Source organism: Podarcis tiliguerta, assembly GCF_965153285.1.
Source record: "Podarcis tiliguerta genome assembly, chromosome: 8".
NCBI lineage: Eukaryota > Metazoa > Chordata > Lepidosauria > Squamata > Lacertidae > Podarcis > Podarcis tiliguerta.
Genome location: NC_139541.1, coordinates 81,999,044 through 82,019,522, shown reverse-complemented (window position 1 = coordinate 82,019,522; position 20,479 = coordinate 81,999,044). Strand labels below are relative to the sequence as shown.

The 20,479-nt window shown below is 48.7% G+C and overlaps 1 protein-coding gene across 2 annotated transcripts in view; it reads right to left on the bottom strand.

Moving 5' to 3' along the window:
* Positions 1-562: 562 nt before the first annotated feature.
* MEIS3 (Meis homeobox 3) overlaps positions 563-20,479 on the bottom strand; it is a 77,015-nt gene continuing 57,098 nt past the window's right edge. For both annotated transcript variants that reach the window (XM_083455748.1, XM_083455747.1), the window contains 5 exons: positions 10,239-10,315; positions 7,862-7,920; positions 5,273-5,359; positions 3,257-3,340; positions 563-1,547 (listed from right to left, as the gene is read on the bottom strand). In XM_083455748.1, the coding sequence (XP_083311874.1) occupies positions 3,291-3,340; positions 5,273-5,359; positions 7,862-7,920; positions 10,239-10,315 (273 nt within the window). In that variant the 3' untranslated portion in view covers positions 563-1,547; positions 3,257-3,290. The remainder of the gene's footprint in view (positions 1,548-3,256; positions 3,341-5,272; positions 5,360-7,861; positions 7,921-10,238; positions 10,316-20,479) is intronic.

Below are 20,479 nucleotides of genomic sequence, written 5' to 3'. Positions count from 1 at the left end.
ATGGTTGGACAGTGTTCTCGAAGCTACCAGCATGAGTTTGACCAAACTGCGGGAGGCAGTGGAAGACAGGAGTGCCTGGCATGCTCTGGTCCATGGGGTCACAAAGAGACGGACTCAACTAAACGACTAAACAACAACAACAAGGTTGGAGATGACACAAGACTCATCCAGACCTTTCAGAGAACTCTAATTTTCCATTTTCCTAGGAGGATAAAACCACAGAATTGTAGAGTTGGAAGGGACAAGAGGGGGGGGGGTCACCTAGTCCAACTGCCTGCAATTCAGGACTCTTTTGCCCAATGCCCTGAGATTCAGATGAGTCCAAACAGTTAATCTGGATTAAAAATGTTTTAGTGTAGACACACCCTTAGACATTAGCACATTCAGGATCCTTAAATTCAGCCCGGCCGGAAAAGGCAGCTTTAAGGATTATTCCTCCTCCCACCCCCATCCCACCAGTCATTTCTTATAAAGAAAGGAAGAGGTGAATGTCATTTTGTCTTGATAACTCAGAACAGCAACAAACCAACCCGGGGAGAACAAACGAGACCAAGGCCGCAGGTGTAGTTCGTTTTGGTTTTTTTTCCTTTTCTCTTTTTCTTGAATTATTTCTCAGTTTAAAAAACAAAACGAAACAAAAATAAAGCACGTTAAAAACAAGAACCCTGGGGAAAAAAAGATAAAAAGGAAAATAAAATGTACAATTTAATTTACTTCCCCGTTCTGAGCATCGACATCAATAATTAATTAATAATTAAAACATCCAGAAGGAAGGAGGGGGGGAGGGGGAAAGAAAGAAAGAAAGAAAGAAAGAAGGAAAAGGAAAGGTTTTTGGAAAATGAAACAAAACACAACCCTGCTTGGAACGTTCTCTCCTTTGGAAAAGAAGTCCGTGAAGAGGCCGCCGTGTCTGGAGCGGTGACGGGGGGCAGGCGGGCGTGAGGTATGCGCGGGGCGAGAAAAATGATGGATCAGACCCCAAGCAATGAAAAAGTTAATACATCGGCCTTCCCTCCTCTCCACATCTTTGTTGAAAGACGGATTGCGCTCTCCACCTCTCCCTTGTTCTTTCTTTTTCCTTTTTTAAACGCTGGGAAGGGGGATCTGTTTCCATCAAAGTCCAGCTTGGTCTGGCTCCTAAACCCCGGCAGACGCGACACCCACAGGATATTTCAGAGCCTTGTCGTTTTGGCTACAGGTTGTCGGGAACGGTCCTTCTTTATTTGGCAAAAAGGAGTGAGGGAGAGAAGGAACTGGCGGAAGGGCAGGAAGAAGGAGGGCAAGGAAGGGGCGCTGTCCGTGCTCGGCCCGTCCCGAGTGGGGGGTTTGGGGGTGCTGGGGGTGTTTCGCTTCCTCTGGTCGGGGGTTGCAGTGCGGACAGTGGCCGTGTGTCGTGGCTGGAGGGGGAGAGGGAGAATGGTCTGTGGCACATTCTCACGGAGCGCTGGGGAGGTTGTGGGCGCAGGAGGCCCTGATGTGCCGGGAGTCTGGTGCCCATAAAACCTGCTAGGGTTCGTGTTGCCCGGCACACAGCCTAGTCTGGAAACCTGAAAAAAAACAAAAAAGGAACAGACAGTGAATGCCAGCCATGCTTTCCTCACTCCGCCTGAACTTCAAATCTTTTTCAATTTGTTGTCATATTTCTATCTGGCGAGCTCCAGGTTACGTACACAGCTCTTCCCCTCTGTCTCTTACCCACACAACAACCCGTGTGTGGTAGGGGAGGCTAGGTAAGGTAAAGGTAAAGGTACCCCTGCCCGTACGGGCCAGTCTTGACAGACTCTAGGGTTGTGCGCCCATCTCACTCAAGAGGCCGGGGGCCAGCGCTGTCCGGAGACACTTCCGGGTCACGTGGCCAGCGTGACATCGCTGCTCTGGTGAGCCAGAGCCACACACGGAAATGCCGTTTACCTTCCCGCTAGTAAGCGGTCCCTATTTATCTACTTGCACCCGGGAGTGCTTTCGAACTGCTAGGTTGGCAGGCGCTGGGACCGAACAACGGGAGCGCACCCCGCTGCGGGGATTCGAACCGCCGACCTCTTGATCGGCAAGCCCTAGGCACTGAGGCTTTAACCCACAGCGCCACCCGCGTCCCAGGGGAGGCTAGGAGATAGGGTCAAATGGGGATTTGAACCCTGGTATAAAGCTAAAGGGACGCGGGTGGCGCTGTGAGTTAAACCACAGAGCCTAGGACTTGCCGATCAGAAGGTCGGCGGTTCGAATCCCCACAACGGGGTGAGCTCCTGTTGCTCGGTCCCAGCTCCTGCCCACCTAGCAGTTCGAAAGCACACTAGTGCAAGTAGATGAATAGGTACCGCTCTGGCGGGAAGGTAAACGGCGTTTCCGTGCGCTGCTCTGGTTTGCCAGAAGCGGCTTAGTCATGCTGACCACATGACGCAGAAGCTGTATGCCGGCTCCCTCGGCCAATAAAGCGAGATGAGCGCCGCAACCCCAGAGTCGGCCACGACTGGACCTAATGGTCAGGGGTTCCTTTACCTTTACCTTTATAAAGGTAAAGGACCCCTGGGTGGTTGAGTCCAGTCAAAGGAGGCTATGGGGTGCGGCGCTTATCTTGCTTTCAGGCTGACAGAGCCGGCATTTGTCCACAGACAGCTTTCCAGGTCATGTGGCCAGCAGGACTAAACCGCTTCTGGAGCAACGAAACGCTGTGACAGAAACCAGAGCACACGGAAACGCCGTTTACCTTCCCACCGCAGCGGTCCCTATTTATCTACTTGCACTGGCATGCTTTCAAACTGCTAGGTTGGCAGGAGCAGGGACAGAGCAATGGGAGCTCACTCTGCTGCGGGGATTTGAACTGCCGGCCTACTGATCAGCAAGCCTAAGAGGCTCAGTGGTTTAGACCACAGCGACAGCCGCGCCCCTTTTGAACCCCGGATTACCTAATTGGGAGAATAAACGTGTGTTTAGGGCAGTAGCAAAGCAGACACTCTTCTTTTCTTATCCCTTATGCCCACCTAAACCAGGGGTTGTCCTATTAAGGTAGATCAAAACAATGCAAAGAAATCAGATCCTTTCACATGTTGCAATCAATTTGTGCACCGATCCCTCTTGCTCTCCTGGCTTCACCGAAAGCTGTGCAGTCTGCATTTGCTCCATAAGATGCACACACATTTCCCCTTTTTAGGAGGGGGGAAAGTGCATCTTATAGAGCGAAAAATGCGGTACTTCTGTTTCCTGGAGAATGAAGCCAGATGAACCCACCAGCTACTGCAAACTCCCGTGAGATACTCACTTCCCCATCTCGTGTTGTCAGCGGGTTCAGGGCTTTACATGTAGTGCCATTGCCCCTCCATGCCCATTGCCATCCCCATTGGTCCTGGAAACGGGGGACAAAACAGAGCTTGTAAGTCTCCTAGCACCCCACTTCTATTTCACACAGGGTTGTAGCCAACTAAGTTTGTAGCCAACTAAGTAGACCCATTGAAATAACAGGCTTAAATTAAGCTGCATTCACACAGCGGTTTAGGACGTTTCCCTAACTGTTGATTGCCAAGTTCTATTTGAGCTTTTCACACAACGTCAAAGCCGCTGCCGGAAATATAGCAGAATATATTGCAAATTTAGCTCCTCTTTTTCTTGTTGTTTGCAAACAGAAATGAGTGCGAAACTTGGGCTACATCCCGCTATGTTTCCAGAAGTGTCGTTTATGTCATGTCAACACTCAAATATAATGCAGAAATTCACAGTTTGGGAAACATCGGGGGAAACAGAATAAACTGCTGTGTGAATGCATTACTTAAAATGCAATACTTTCAAGGACTCTACTTTGAGTAGAACTTGGACTGGAGACAACCCATTTATCAGGGCTCAGGGTGAATGAATCTGTCCTTTTTGGTTTCCCTCAGATTCTCATTTTCCAGCCTTAAGCTCAGTTCTCCAAATTTCTGTTAACGGTTTGCAAACCATTATTATTTCTAAAGTCCTCACAAAAATTTGTCAGCATTTAGTGCAAATGTCTCCAAACATGCAGATGTTTGCCGGCAATTTTGCCTGGCATGCACACTTTTGCAAGCAGTATAATACAATTCACATGTCATCTTTATCCAATGCAATAAATTTTTCTGCACACTTTTCCTGAATGCACACATTCTCTGGTTGGAGAAGTGCGTCACAATATTCAGAGACGTGCGAATTTCAAAGAATGTCTGCAATTCGGTTTCCCATATTGTTTCAGAAAGTGTGGCTGACAAAAAGGGTAAAGGTAAAGGCACCCCTGACTGTTAGGTCCAGTTGTGACTGACTCTGGGGTTGAGGCGCTCATCTCGCTTTATTGGCCGAGGGAGCCGGCGTACAGCTTCCGGGTCATGTGGTCAGCATGACTAAGCCGCTTCTGGCGAACCAGAGCAGCGCACGGAAATGCCTTTTACTTTCCCGCTGGAGCGGTACCTATTTATCTACTTGCACTTTGACGTGCTTTTGAACTGCTAGGTTGGCAGGAGCAGGGACCAAGCAACGGGAACTCACCCCGTCGCAGGGATTCGAACCGCCGACCTTCTGATCGGCAAGTCCTAGGCTCTGTGGTTTAACCCACAGTGCCACCTGCGTCCCTTGTGGCTGACGTAAAGGTAAAGGGACCCCTGACCATTAGGTCCAGTCGTGACCGACTCTGGGATTGCGGCGCTCATCTCGTTTTATTGGCCGAGGGAGCTGGCGTACAGCTTCCGGGTCATGTGGCCAGCATGACTAAGCCGCTTCTGGCGAACCAGAGCAGCGCTTGGAAACGCCGTTTACCTTCCTGCCGGAGTGGTACCTATTTATCTACTTGCACTTTGACGTGCTTTCGAGCTGCTAGGTTGGCAGGAGCTGGGACCGAGCAACAGGAGCTCACCCTGTCGCGGAGATTCGAACCGCCAACCTTCTGATCGGCAAGTCCTAGTGCCACCCGCGTCCCTATAGGCTGACATAGGCCCACTTTAAAAATCTGAACCGAACCGGTGTTGGCATCAGAGTCTGCTTTGGTACTGAGAGGCCCCTTGGCTAAGTCTGGTGGCAGAGGTAAGTGATGGGCAGATCTGTCAATTTCAGTTTCTCCAGCCTTCGGTTAAGCTCTACCCTTTCCCACATCCGTTTGTGGGATTTTTAAAGTCCTCTTGGAAACTTGCCAGCCTTTTAGCGCTGAGAAACTGAGCACATAGATAGATGGGAAGCTGAGAAACCAAAATCGACAGATCTGCCAATCCCTCTGATCTCATAATCCCACTATGCCCTCTCTACTTCCCTTGCTGCCTTGAGTTCAGTCGCCACTTACCTGGGGGGCGAATCGTCATATGCTGCTGCCCATCCATGACGTAGCCTCCCATTGGCTGCCCATCAGGGCTGTACGGTGCCCCTTGACCTGATTGGACGAAAGGAACATCATCTCAAAAACTCACTTGCTTTCATGACATGTGAAAATCCATTGGGAACTTTCTTAAAAGCCCTCATAGATTCTGCACCTGCTGACACAAGGGACTGCGCATTCTAAATGCCATCAATAAATTCCATACCAACTGCAAAGTCCTCCCTATTTCATCTTTTAGGTAATATAACAGGGCTTTGAGTTTAGGGTTCCTAACTTTCTGATAATCCTGTCAACTGCTGATTCATTGCTGTAATAATAATAGTAGTAATAATAATAATAATAATAATAATAATAATAATAATAATAATAATAATTTATTATTTATACCCCGCCCATCTGGCTGGGCTTCTCCAGCCAATCTGGGCGGCTTCCAACAAAATATTAAAATACAGTAATGCATCAAACATTAAAAGCTTCCCTAAACAGGGCTGCCTTCAGATGTCTTCTAAAAGTCTGGTAGTTGTTCTTTTTGACATCTGGCGGGAGGGCGTTCCACAGGGCGGGCGCCACCACCGAGAAGGCCCTCTGCCTGGTTCCCTGTAACTTGGCTTCTCGCAGTGAGTAATATCATACCCATTGGGTAGAAGATCAGGTTGATAAAGGCTTACATCTTAGTCCCAGTTAGAGCAGAGAGGGTGTCATGGGACTGGTTTGAAGCAGTGGGAGGAACCAACTGGGGAACCCCCATGGGAAGAAGGCTCAGAGCTAGGGGATTGGTGGTGGGACATTGATGAGTGGTTGGAGGGAGAAGACTAGGAAGAGGAGGTGTCAGAAGCTGAAGAGGCAACAGGGCTTAATGAGCAGGGAGACTCTGTGCCAGAGAGCAGTCCAGAATCAGAGACAGAAGCTGAATCAAGCGAGTGGGAGGTGGGAGGCAGAGAGGCAGAGATGAGTCTGGTTGGTAAAGAGTCACTGGGGTCTCCCCCTCCTGTTGTAACAAGCTCTCCCCCCCCCAACTCCTGGAATCAGAAGAGGCATGAAAGGGGTGGAAGAGAGGTTGGCTGCAAGCAGGCAGCGTCTCAGATTGCTTGGGAAAAGCCCTGGAGAGGAGGTAACTTAGACGGCTGTGGGTGTTGGGATACTGCCGGGGAGACGGGGGCATCAGGCAGGCCCCCAGCTGGCTCCAGCCACTGGCCGGCAGCCGGTCTCCCTTGGAACAGCATCAATCAGCGACACGAGCCGCAGATACGTTTAGAGCCCCGTGCACGCTCTATCAGCAGAGTGTGTAAATCTCACAGCAGAAGAGGCGGACAGAGAAATGTGTAAGCATAATGTACAGCATGGTTCAGGAACAGAGGAAAACATGTCTGCTTCCCTTCTTCTCCAGCAAAAACAGCAGTAACACAAAAGCTATATACAAAAGGAAGTTCCCAGCAGACTGCTGGAAGTAAACAGGCATGTGACACACAGCAGTCATGCCTGTACCCTTTTAAGGTGGAACGGAACTACCGTATTTTTCGCTCTATAAGATACACCAGACCACAAGACGCACCTAGTTTTTGGAGGAGGAAAACAAGAAAAAAAATATTCTGAGTCTCAGAAGCGAGAAGAGCAAGAGGGATCGCTGCGCAGCGAAAGCAGCGATCCCTCTTGCTGTTCTGGCTTCTGGGATAGCTGCGCAGCCTGCATTCTCTCCATAAGACGCACACACATTTCCCCTTACTTTTTAGGAGGGAAAAGGTGAGTCTTATAGAGCAAAAAATACGGTATATCCTAACAGTAGGGAGACGGGGACTTTCAGCCTCGGCAACTGATTTCCACGGAATAAGACCACTGGGAATGAACTGCAACTTTGAACTTTGTGGTTACTGACTGGCATGCTCCTGTGACAGAGGGGGACCTGCAGATGCCCAGATGTTGCTGCACAGCAGCTCCCATCATCCCTAGCCTTTGGTGTTGCTAGCTGGGACTGGTGGGAACAGTCGTTCGAAACATCTGGAGGGCCCCACATTGGAGGAGGTTGAGTTCATAGAATCATAGAATCATAGAGTTGGAATAGACCACAAGGGCCATTGAGTCCAACCCCCTGCCAAGCAGGAAACACCATCAGAGCACTCCTGACATATGGTTGTCAAGCCTCTGCTTAAAGACCTCCAAAGAAGGAGACTCCACCACACTCCTTGGCAGCAAATTCCACTGTCAAACAGCTCTTACTGTCAGGAAGTTCTTCCTAATGTTTAGGTGGAATCTTCTTTCTTGTAGTTTGGATCCATTGCTCCGTGTCCGCTTCTCTGGAGCAGCAGAAAACAACCTTTCTCCCTCCTCTATGTGACATCCTTTTATATATTTGAACATGGCTATCATATCACCCCTTAGCCTCCTCTTCTCCAGGCTAAACATGCCCAGCTCCCTTAGCCCTTCCTCATAAGGCATCGTTTCCAGGCCTTTGACCATTTTGGTTGCCCTCCTCTGAGAGAGTGCAGCCCCAGCATCCTGGATCCCACAACCCAACAACCAAAAAACCCCACTTCCCCTCTCCCAGACGGAACCCCATACCTGTGCGATTTGATTGATCGATCATCGGTTGAACTATGCGCCGCCTGGCGTTAATAAACCTGCAAGAGACAGAAGAAGCAGTGGAGAAGTCAGGCACCGACTGATAATAGGGTCAGAGTTTGGTCTGGGATTATGCTGCCTCTCTCCAAAACGCCGCTTGCTTATTGGCAGCCCAACTCTGGGTCACAGAGCCACACTAAGAGCTTAGGAAGTTGCATGGTACAGAGTCAGACCCTTGGTCCTTCTGGCACAGTACTGGAGGCGGTTGGAGGATGGATGGCGGCTAATGGATTGAGGTTGAATCCTGACAAGACAGAAGTACTGTTCTTGGGGGGCAGGGGGTGGGCTGATGTGGAGGACTTCCTGGTCCTGAATGGTGCACAGCCTGGGAGTCATTTTGGACTCACAGCTGTCCATGGAGACACAGGTCAATTCTGTGCCCAGGGCAGCTGTCTGCCAGCTCCATCTGGTACGCAGGCTGAGACCCTCCCTGCCCGCAGACTGTCTCACCAGAGTAGTGCATGCTCTAGTTATCTCCCGCTTGGACTACTGCAATGCACTCTACATGGGGCTATCTTTGAAGGTGACCTGGAAACTGCAACTAATCCAGAATGCAGCAACTAGAGTGGTGACTGGGGGCGGCTGCTGAGACCACATAACACCAATCTCGAAAGACCTACATTGGCTCCCAGTATGTTTCCAAGCACAACTCAAAGTGTTGGTGTTGACTTTTAAAGCCCTAAACGGCCTCAAAGGCCCAGTATACCTGAAGGAGCGTCTCCACCCCATCGTTCAACATCTAACTGAGTTGCTGAGTCTAGTGGCCGGCTCCCCTTTTTGTGGCACTGAGTTCCATGTACTAAATTAATCATCGTATTAAAAAAACACACTTGACCCTCCTGTCGTTGGGTGAGCCTGAGTTTGAGTTGCTGGAATCACAAGTGGAGAGAGAGCTCTGTAAGACTTAGGTCCTTTTTGATGGATTCCCATTGCAGCATCTGAGCGGCCACAGTAAGAAGAGGATAATGAACTAGAAGGGCCATTGGACTGATCCAGGAAGCCCTCCTTCTGTCCTTAAAATGGCTTAACAACATATTTTCGAACACATTTTTAAATATTTTAAAGCCTTTATCCTGTGCACCCACTACATATGGGGTGTTCAAACTTTTGTCAAAGAGGGCCAGATTTGATGAAGTGAACATGCGTGAGGGCCGACCAAGTTGTTGGTTTCTCAGATAATATTCTTGTCAGTTTCTTAACTTTATTTTCTTTACTGGCCTATACCTTCCTAATACCTTCTGACTGATTATCACAACTGTTTGACTGATACGGAAGGGGGGGGGGCATGTCTTCTTCACCTCCTTCTTCGCTACAATATATCCATTTATTCCAATTGTCAATGACAAAAGGGACTAAAATCTATAAAATTCATAGAAAATCAACGTGCCAATTTGCTCAATTTCTCTAGGACTCCATGACACCTTCCCTGTCCTCCATAATCCCTCAAGCAAGGTGTCAAGACCCTAATCCTATCAAATCACTCTGCCAAGCCTTTCCTCTGGGCAATGCCAGGTGACAGAGTATGCATAAATGGACCATTGTCTTCTCATCACCGGTACTCAGGATGTGCTTATCTGCGCATATCTCCAGCTCTGCATATTCCCCCCTCCCTCCTCCATATGTTAATCCTGTGTAACCCAACCTCTTCTTAATATATTCATGATGTAATCTGTGTAACCCAACCTCTTCTTAATGTATTCATGATGTAACTGGGATGTATTTTGCACTGTATTCTGGGACATGGAGGGAAGTTTCAAAAGTTCATGTCACCCCTTTCTCGCTGTTCAATCTCGCCTTGAACCTGTTGCGCAGTAAACATGGATCTTCTGCAGTTTGCTCCTGTCTCCGGCTGAACTCATTTTCCTCCACAGGGACCCGCGGACTTAGTCCGATGAGCTGGATGGCAGAGCAGCCTCACACCCAGATTTTACCGTAACATTGACTGACTCCTCTTAACAGATTCTCTCACTCTCTCACATCAGACTAGCCCAACCCACAGACTTATCCTCAGATAACCCACAGATTAGGCCCCCAAAACAGACTTTGGACATGCCTACCCTACATCATTTAAACACACACACACAGCTAAAAAGTCACCATGGTGTAATCCCAAAGGGCTGCATCCAGGGTGTGTCCTACTCAAAGTAATTGAAATGACTGATCATTACTCACTCAGGTTCATAATTCTTAAATATGTCCACCACGAGAAGAACCTAGTTGGCTGCAACCCACACCAATGAAGAGAACCTCCGGACTGGGTGAAGAAATGGAGCTAAAGGGGCTAAATACCCCTCTGCGCCAGCGTTGAGATCCTTACCAGTTATTGACTTGCAAGATGGTCAGTCCCGTATCCTGAGCTAGCTGCTTCTTCTGTTCTTCCGAGGGATAGGGGTGCTGTTCAGGGGAAGAGAAGAGAAGTTGGGGAGGGTGTTAGCGAAGCTGGGCCGATATTATCCGAAGGGTTTTGCGGAAGGTTGCTTAAACCGCATTTGAGCTTGGCCCCCGTACATAGCGATAACCTCATGCTAGCATCACAACCTTAGCCCCCCAGCATAATTCAAACACTGAACTATCCAGAGTGCTTTATAGACTTTGATTGGCAGAAATGACTGGCAGAATCAGAGACCAGGGAGAAGAGACGGTGAAGGAAGATTGGAGGAAGTTTAAAGATTATTTACAGAAACACTATAAGATAATAAATGTTTGATGACACCAGATTGAATGTAAAAGGTTATTAGTAAAAAAGTGTAAAGATTAAAAAGATCTAATATTTTAAGATATAAGGAAATGTAATTATATTAAGATATTAAGATTATGATAAAATCAAAGTATGACAGAGGGAAGGAATTTGCTGACAGAATATTTGATCTGGAATACAGAGAAGGGAGGTCTGGGGAGGTCGGAGAAACAAGTTAATGCTAAGAATACAAGGAGATAAAAATTGTTTTTATTCTTTTTATTTTTCTTTTCATTTTTTTGCTGTTTTGTGTTTATATGTTGTTGTATTTTCTTTTATTTTTTGTTGTGCTGGGTTCTATTTTTTGTCGCTTTATACTTATTGTAAAATCCAATAAAATATTATATAAAAATACCACAGAGTGCTTTATAGACTTTGATGTGGACCAGAGCCTTGTGGCCAAAGATTTAGCTAGGGTTGACATACAACTGGAATTCCCTGGACATAGGTGGTATTCAGCCCTTGTAAACAGCGTCTGGGCAGAAATCTCTGAAATATCTGGGGAAATCTGGACATATGGCAGCCCATGACGGAAGTGTCGATTTTGGCGAACTTCATTAAAAATAACTCAAAAGCTCGGGTTTTTTGAAGAAGAAGAAACTCCTGGCCACATGCATTCCCTGCTCTCTGCTAAACCGTGGCCCGGTTTACTGTATTTTTTGCTCTATAAGACTCACTTTTTCCTTCCCAAAAAGTAAGTGGAAATGTGTGTGCATCTTATGGAGCGAATGCAGGCTGCGCAGCTATCCCAGAAGCCAGAACAGCAAGAGGGATTGCTGCTTTCACTGCGCAGCGATCCCTCTTGCTGTTCTGGCTTCTGAGATTCAGAATATTTTTTTTCTTGTTTTCCTCCTCCAAAAACTAAGTGCGTCTCGTGGTCTGGTGCGTCTTATAGAGCGAAAAATACGGTATACGATGAGCAGAAATCTAGTGGCAAAGCTTTTTCGTGGACTGCACCACTTGAGGCTACAGGGGTAAGGAGTGGTCTGGAGTATTTGAATACCGGGCCACAGGTAAAATTCCATGGGGGACCTGGAGTTTTACCAAGTGGCTACGCACAGCAGTGGGCCTCAACGAGGACAACAGGGGCACCCTGAGCATCCCCTGCTGGGCCTGGCTCAGGCTTCCCCAAACTGGTGCCCTTCAGGTGTCATTGAACCTCCAATTCCATCATCCTTGGCCTTGCTGCCTGAGGCCGACGGGAAAGCAGAGTCCCACAGAAGCTGGGTTGCAAAAGACTGGCCTATTTTAACTTCCGACAGAGCCCTGGCATGATACTGAAATGGAGGCATTTTGTGGGAAATAGACCCAGCTCAAAGAATTTTTTTAATTTTAAATTTAAAATAGAATATTTTAAATTTTATTTTAAAGAGGACCCACTGTAGACATCAGTAGTGGCCCCTGCCAGGACAGAGGGGCCCTAGCAACTGCCTAGAAGTGCCAGGTGCTAAGGCCAGCCCTACCTGTAGAAGTGTTTTGTTGTGTTTTAAGTGGGGGGGGGGAGTGTACTAGGGGAATGTGAGACTGAGTCCTTCTTGAAGAGCTGGTTTTCTATATGCGGGGAGATATGCTGGACCATAAAGAAGGCTGATCGCTGAAGAATTGATGCTTTTGAATTATGGTGCTGAAGGAGACTCTTGAGAGTCCCATGGACTGCAAGAAGATCAAACCTCTCCATTCTGAAGGAAATCAGCCCTGAGTGTTCACTGGAAGGACAGATCCTGAACCTGAGGCTCCAAGACTTTGGCCACCTCATGAGAAGAGAAGACTCCCTGGAAAAGACCCTGATGTTGGGAAAGATGGAGGGCACAAGGAGAAGGGGACAACACAGGACGAGATGGTGGGATAGTGTTCTTGAAGCTACCAGCATGAGTTTGACCAAACTGTGGGAGGCAGTGGAAGACAGGAGGGCCTGGCGTGCTCTGGTCCAGGGGGTCACGAAGAGCCGGACATGACTAAACAACTAAACAACAACATGCTGCATCTCTTCCCACCCCCAAGTGTGGAGTATCCAAACAAGCATGCAACCCCACCAGAACCCTCAAGAAGAGGCCCAGGGAAAAAGCTTTGATGCTCAATTTTTGCCAGCCCTGCACGAACTGAATGTCACAATCTTTGCTTTCTTTTCAGGCTCCTTTCTTTGGCCCCTGTCTCTTCGCCTTATGTTCCCAACTAATATGGGAACAGATCTGGTCCCCCGCTTTGGGGATCACCTTCCTTTTCCATGCCCCTCACAAAACCACGTCCCTTTCTTTTCCCCAGTTCCCAAGCAGATGTTCCAAGACACGAAAGTCCCCCTGTACCCGGTATTGGGGGACCTGGCAACTGTCCACCCCCCTCCCCCATCCTGCCCTCCGCCTGCTCCAGCCTTTTAGCTGTCACTCCAAATGATGGATGAGTTGGGTCCTTGCCCACGAGTCACAACAGGGCCTCCGTAGGGGCCCCGGCTCTGACAGCCCGGTGACAGATGACCGAAGGTCACCCAGGTCACACACAGAATGGGGCAATGGCTATGGAGGCAACTCTGAAGCCTCTCTCAGGTTTTGATACACAAGGTCACCACTTTGGGGCTTTCTTCTGGAGCATCGTGGAGATCAGAACTTCCACAGATGCTCCCAGTTTCCCCTATTTACCTAGTGGGGATGGACTGTCTGATAATTCACGGTTCCTACTTTCCTGTTTAGGGAAGCTTTTAATGTTTGATGCATTACTTTATTTTAATATTGTGTTGGAAGCCGCCCAGAGTGGCTGGGGAAACGCAGCCAGATGGGTGGGGTAGAAATAATAAATTATTATTATTATTTCCGTGGAGACATCACCTTGCCAACAAAGGTCCGTATAGTAAAAGCTATGGTTTTCCCAGTAGTGATGTATGGAAGTGAGAGCTGGACCGTAAAGAAGGCTGATCGCTGAAGAATGGATGCTTTTGAATTCTGGTGCTGGAGGAGGCTCTTGAGAGTCCCATGGACTGCAAGAAGAACAAACCTCTCCATTCTTAGGGAAATCAGCCCTGAGTGCTCACGTGAAGGACAGATCCTGAAGCTGAGGCTCCAAGACTTTGGCCACCTCATGAGAAGAGAAGACTCCCTGGAAAAGACCCTGATGTTGGGAAAGATGGAGGGCACAAGGAGAAGGGGACGACAGAGGACGAGATGGTTGGACAGTGTTCTCGAAGATACCAACATGTTTGACTAAACTGTGGGAGGCAGTGGAAGACAGAAGTGCCTGGCGTGCTCTGGTCCAGGGGGTCACGAAGAGGAGGACACGACTAAACGACTAAACAACAACAACAACATTATTATTTCCATTTCAAAAAAAGCTTGGGGATATCCTGATGCACAATTAAACCTATCTTCCTTGTGGGGGGGACTCTTGAATGTAAAAGGGGGAGGTGGAATTCAATTTTAAAATGTACATAGTTCCCCCCCTCCATATCTATGGTTTCTCCCAAAAAGGGAAGCTAGGAAATATAGGTGTTCAGAGTTTCCCCAGGCTCCCGTTCACACAACTGTAGTTCCCAGGGATCCCCATGAAGAGGAAATAGCTTCTACACCAGTTCAAGCCTTCAGTGTAGTAGTATGTACAGATGACAGGCTTTCCTATGACAGCAGATAAAGAAATCGCTATCATCCTTGTTCACTCTGCACTAAGGACCGTGATCCTGCTTCCACTGCCATATAACCTTTCGGGAAGCGGATAAGACAATATAACCCAGTAGATCAGCTTTTGTGATGTATGGAAGTGAGAGCTGGACCATAAAGAAGGCTGATCGCCGGAGAATGGATGCTTTTGAATTCTGGTGCTGGAGGAGACTCTTGAGAGTCCCATGGACTGCAAGAAGATCAAACCTCTCCATTCTGAAGGAAATCAGCCCTGAGTGCTCACTGGAAGGACAGATCCTGAAGCTGAGGCTCCAATACTTTGGCCACCTCATGAGAAGAAAAGACCCTGATGCTGGGAAAGATGGAGGGCACAAGGAGAAGGGGACTACAGAGGACGAGATGGTGGGACAGTGTTCTTGAAGCTACCAGCATGAGTTTGATCAAACTGCAGGAGGCAGTGGAAGACAGGAGTGCCTGGCGTGCTCTGGTCCATGGGGTCACAAAGAGTCGGACACGACTAAATGACTCAACAACAACAGATCAGGTTTCATTATCAGTACCTGATGTCAGGATGGGGAAAGTAGCCTTAGCTCCCAATCCATGTGAACTCACCATATATTCTCCCACGAGTTGACGGGGCCTTTTTCAGCATGGATGGCCCCCTATCTGTGGAACTCTCTCCCTAGGGAGATTTGCATGGCCCCTGCTTTGCTGGACCCTGAAAACCCAGCGCGGGGGAACCTATGTCCCTTCCGGTGTCTGTGGACTGCAACTCCCATCAGCCCTTGCCAGCACAGCCAATGGTCATGGATTATGGGATCGGTAGTCCAACATCCTCTTGAAAGGCTAAAGCTAGCTCATCTCCCAAAAACCTTTTTTCTTTTCCAAGCTGCTGTTCAAAACATGGCACTAACTATTGCGTTAACGGCTGCCTTTTAATGCTGTAAAGTTTAATTTATTTTTAAACTGTTCTTAGTTCCGGATTGCAGCTTTATTGATGGGCAGTGGCGTAGCGTGGGTTGTCAGCACCTGGGGCAAGGCAAGTAATTTGCGCCCCCCCCCCCCCCGCTGCACTGTCCCTCCCCCAGATAGTCCCTCGCTCTCTCTCCGCACCGCACCGCACGCCTGGCACCCTCCCCTCCACAGTGGGCGGCGACCCGGCGGCTCAGATCGGATTCGCACAGCCAGCACTGCAGTGAGAGAGAGTGAGTGAGCCAGGTAGGGGCAGAGAGCTGCGAGTGCAAGCGCCCCCCCCCAGATGTTGCGCCTGGTGCGGCTGCCCCCCCCCTGCACCCCCCACGCTACGCCACTGCCGATGGGATGTTGTTCTGATGTCGGCCACCTTGGGAGATTTGCCCTGGGATGTGACTTATAAATATCTAGAAGGAAAGAAAAAGTCCAGAGGCTGAAAGCTTAGGATGCAGCAACCTTGATGAAGTTAAGCAGAACTTGGCCTGGTTAGCACCAGATTGGGAGACCTCTGGGAAACTCTGTGTATCAGAAAGACTGCCTCCTTCCCTATAGACACTCTTGGGTGAAAAGACTCACAAGTGTCCCAGGAAAACTGGGACATGCCATTTTTTTCCGCGAGAGAATGGCAGACATTTTGGGTGCCATGATCTCGCGAGATTTCGCACCACATTTTTCCTTGGGAGGGGGGAGATAGATAGATAATTTATTACGGTCGGAGACCAGCTTATAAAACACGCTTGGGGGTACAACCCCAGAAGGAAAACAAACATTTAAAACATTGTACAACAATAAATTTAAAATTTATAAATGCGATAAGCGTATAGACGCTTAAACTTTAAGATAAGCTTCTGGCACCCATAAGGCTGTTTCCCCCTTAACCTCACAAATTCCCCCTAACCTTTGGGTCTCATTCTTTCAATCTTTGTATGAGGACGCTGAACCTCCGTTACGGAATTATAGTATAAAACAACTGGCTAAATGGCCGCCAGTTTCAGTAACTGAAGTGAAATCATATATAAAACAACTGAAAATGGCCAAAGCCCCAGGCCTAGATGGCATTACACCAGAAATGATAAAAGCACAGGCGGTTTGGTGGGCACCTGTCTTAGCCATCCTCTTTACCTACATAGATGACACTGGCCACATCCCAAGGGAAGGGGGAGTTTTCTCATGGCCACGATCTCGCACGGCACCCGAAAATGCACATTTTAGGCCGCCGTGCCCCAAAGAAACATTTTTTTGTTTCAGGGGGAAATCGCAGCACAAAATTGTGTGAGATCACAGCGCCCAACATGGCCGCCGCATGGAAAAAACAGGAAGATGGCGCCCAAGAAGATGATGCCACGGTTTTCACCTTCAGGGTGTTGGAGGGCATGTAAAGATCAGCAGTTAAGAACCGCCCTGAGATCTTTTGATGAAGGGCGGTAGATAAATCTAACAAATAAAAATAAAGCAAATAAAAGAACTTGGTAGGACCACCACTATCAGAAGTTCTGTATGTGAGAGACGCAGGGGAGGGCACTTTCTGTGGCAACTCCTAGGTTGTGCACTGTTATTGTGTGTTTCTCTACTCTGGGCCTTGGTGAAACCATGTTTATGTGTGTGTGTGTGTGTATTAGGATCCCTGCTATTATATTGACTGTAAGTTGGTTCAACTACGGTGGTACCTCTGGTTGCAAACGGGATCCATTCTGGAGGCCCGTTCACAACCTGAAAGGAACGCAACCCACGTCTGCGTGTGCGTGGGTCGCGATTCGCCGCTTCTGCGTATGCGCGTGATGTCGTTTTGCGCGTCTGCGCATGCGCGAGCGGCGAAACCCAGAAATAACCCTTTCCGGTACTTCCGGGTCGCCACGGGACGCAACGTGAAAATGCTCAACCTGAAGTAAACGTAACATGAGGTATGACTGTATTTTTAAATAGTACTTTAAACAATTGCAACCTGTTCGGGACTTTATGGTGAAGATGAGGCAAAATCATCATCATCATCATCATCATCATCCCATACCCTCCAACATTTCTCTGATGAAAATAGGGACGCCCCATTCCATAATGCTAATTTTACTATTTCTACCCCACACATCTTAATGGGTTTTCCCCAGTTGCTGTGGGCAGCTTCCAACATATATAAAAACAGAATAAAACGTTAAAATTTTTAAAATGTACAAGACTGGCTTCAGACGGCTCGGGGGGGTTGGATAATGCCATACCCTCCAACATTTTCCCAATGAAAATAGGGGCATCCTAAGGAAAAATAGGGACATCGAGGGACGCAGGTGGCACTGTGGGTTAAACCACAGAGCCTAGGACTTGCCGATCAGAAGGTTGGTGGTTTGAATCCCCGCAATGGGGTGAACTCCTGTTGCTCGCTCCCTGCTCCTGCCAACCTAGCAGTTCGAAAGCAAGTCAAAGTGCAAGTAGATAAATAGGTACCGCTCCGGCGGGAAGGTAAACGGTGTTTCCGTGCACTGCTCTGGTTCGCCAGAAGCGGCTTAGTCATGCTGGCCACATGACCCGAAAGCTGTACGCCGGCTCCCTTGGCCAATAAAGCGAGATGAGCACCGCAACCCCAGAGTCGGCCATAACTGGACCTAACGGCCTGGGGTCCCTTTACCTTTAAGGACAAATGGGATCAAATCAGAAACCAGGGCGGCTTCTCCAAATCAGAGACGTCCCTGGAAAATAGGGACACTTGGAGGATGCAGCGTTCCTCTTTGACATTTGGCCCCACTCTGATTTGGTCCTGGCCCTGCCCAGCCCTGGTGTGTGGCCCCCGACAGGTTAGCCATGGGGTCCTCAAGCTGAAAAAGGCTCCCTGACCCTGGTGCAGCGGTCACAGCATCAGATTAGGGGTTTGGAGGTCGGGCTTCAAGCCCATATTCTGTTCAGATGGTCACCCTGGGCCAGTCACTATCTCATAGCTGAATCTACCTCACAAGATGGATGTGAGGATAAAGTGTGTGTGTGTGTGTGTGTGTGTGTGTGTGTGTGTGTGTGAACCACATATGCTTCCACTCCTTGGGGCAAGGTTAGGCTTAAAATCTAAGCAGCAAATACAAAAACAAACCAGATATCGCCTGGTGAGGAAGACGAGCCTTCTCCCGGCTCCAATTCCAATTCGTAGCCTACTTGAGCCAGGCTGGGCCCAGCTTAGCTGTAGCCGCTTAGCCTTGGCAGCCCCCCTCCCACCTCACTCCCTGCCAATGCGTTCAGGGTAATTGGCTAGAATTGATTACCCTTCACCAGCCTCTAATAGCTTTATAGCTCCTTCAATTAGCCACTAATTGGCCAGCGCTCATTAACTCGCCTTTGTTTAACTAACCAGGGAGAGGCCCTGCCTAATTGCCTGGCAGCTTGGTGGCGAGCGAGGAGGGGAAGGGAAGGGAAGGGAGCCTGGGTGGCGGGCATGGAAAGATGCCCACTGCTAGCTAGCAACCCGCTTGCTTGCCAGTTCAAAAGGGGCCGCAAGCAAGGAGCCAGCAATTCCCCCAACTCAGCCGGCGTTGGCAGAAAATGGCGCCGTGGGCAGAAATGATCAGCGGCATGGCTGAAACATCGTCCTTTATTAAGGCCAGCTTTGGGCCCATTCTAATAACGGATGGTCCGCATGCCTTGTTGTCGAAGAAAACCCCTGGGTAAAGCACGTTGGCATGAGGGATGGGCTCTCACTGCAGGGCTGTCCCCAGAATTAATAGAGCTGCTCTTCCATACCCTCCAACATTTCTCCGACGCAAATAGGGACATTCTAAGGAAAAATGGAACGTGGGTGGCGCTGTGGATTAAACCACAAAGCCTAGGACTTGCCAATCAAAAGGTCGGTGGTTCGAATCCCCGCGACGGGGTGAGCTCCCGTTGCTCGGTCCCAGCTCCTGCCAACCTAGCAGTTCAAAAGCACACCAGTGCAAGTAGATAAATGGGTACCACTCCGGCGGGAAGGTAAACGGCGTTTCCGTGCGCTGCTCTGGTTCACCAGAAGCGGCTTAGTCATGCTGGCCACATGACCCGGAAGCTGTATACCGGCTCCCTCGGCCACTGAAAGCGAGATGAGCACCGCAACCCCAGAGTCGGACACGACTGGACCCTTTACCTTTACCTTTAAGGAAAAATGGGGCACTCTGGGATCAAATCAGAAACCCAAATCAACACAGACTGTGGAAACTTCACACTGGACTTCAAGCATCTGGCATTGTGTGCCTCCCCATTCTTCCTCCAGACTCTGGGTTTCCAAATGAGATGCAAAAGCTGCTCTCATCAGAAAAGAGATTTGGGGAGCCATGTCATCAGCTGGTGTTGGTCCACTGTGCTTCATTAAGTCCAGGGTCAACACAGCCGTCTACCAGGAGATTTTGGAGCACTTCATGCTTCCTTCCACAGACGAGCTTTACGGGGATGCTGACTTCATTTTTCAGCAGGACTTTGGCACCTGCCCACACTGCCAAAAGTACCAAAACCTGGTTCAATGCCCATGGGATTACTGTGCTTGATTGGCCAACAAACCCGCCTGACCTGAACCCCATAGAGAATCTATGGGGCATTGCCAAGAGACAGATGAGAGACATGAAACCAAGCAATGCAGAAGAGCTGAAGGCTGATATTGAAGCTTCCTGGTCTTCCATAACACCTCAGCAGTGCCACAGGCTGATAGCATCCATGCCACACCGCATTGAGGCAGTAATTGATGCAAAAGGGGCCCAAACCAGGTACTGAGTACATATGCATGCTTCTCAGAAGTCCAATATTGCTCTATTTGCAGTCCTTGTTTTGCTGATTTCATTTAATATTCTAATTTTCTGAGACTGTTAATTTGGGGTTTTCATCAGCTGTACGCCATGATCATCACAAACAAAGGCTTGACATATCTCGCTTTGCATGTCATGAGTCTATCTCATGTATTAGTTTCACCTTTTAAGTTGAATTACTGAAATAAATGAACTTTTCCATGATATTCTAATTTTCCGAGTGTCACCTGTATTGTTTGTACCTTGATACCTCATATTGTGGTGTGTTTGTGTGTGTGTGTGTGTGTGTGTGTGTGTGTGCGTTTGAACTACATCTCACTTGTGTAAGCCAACTTGGAAGGGTTTTATCCTGAGGGGCAGGATATGAATAACTGCAATAAATAAATACCGTATTTTTCGCCCCATAGGGCGCACCGGCCCATAGGGCGCACCTAGTATTTTGGGGGGGAAATAAAGGAACAAAATTTTATTCCCCCCCTCCAGGCGCAGGGCTGGGGCGGGGGAAGCC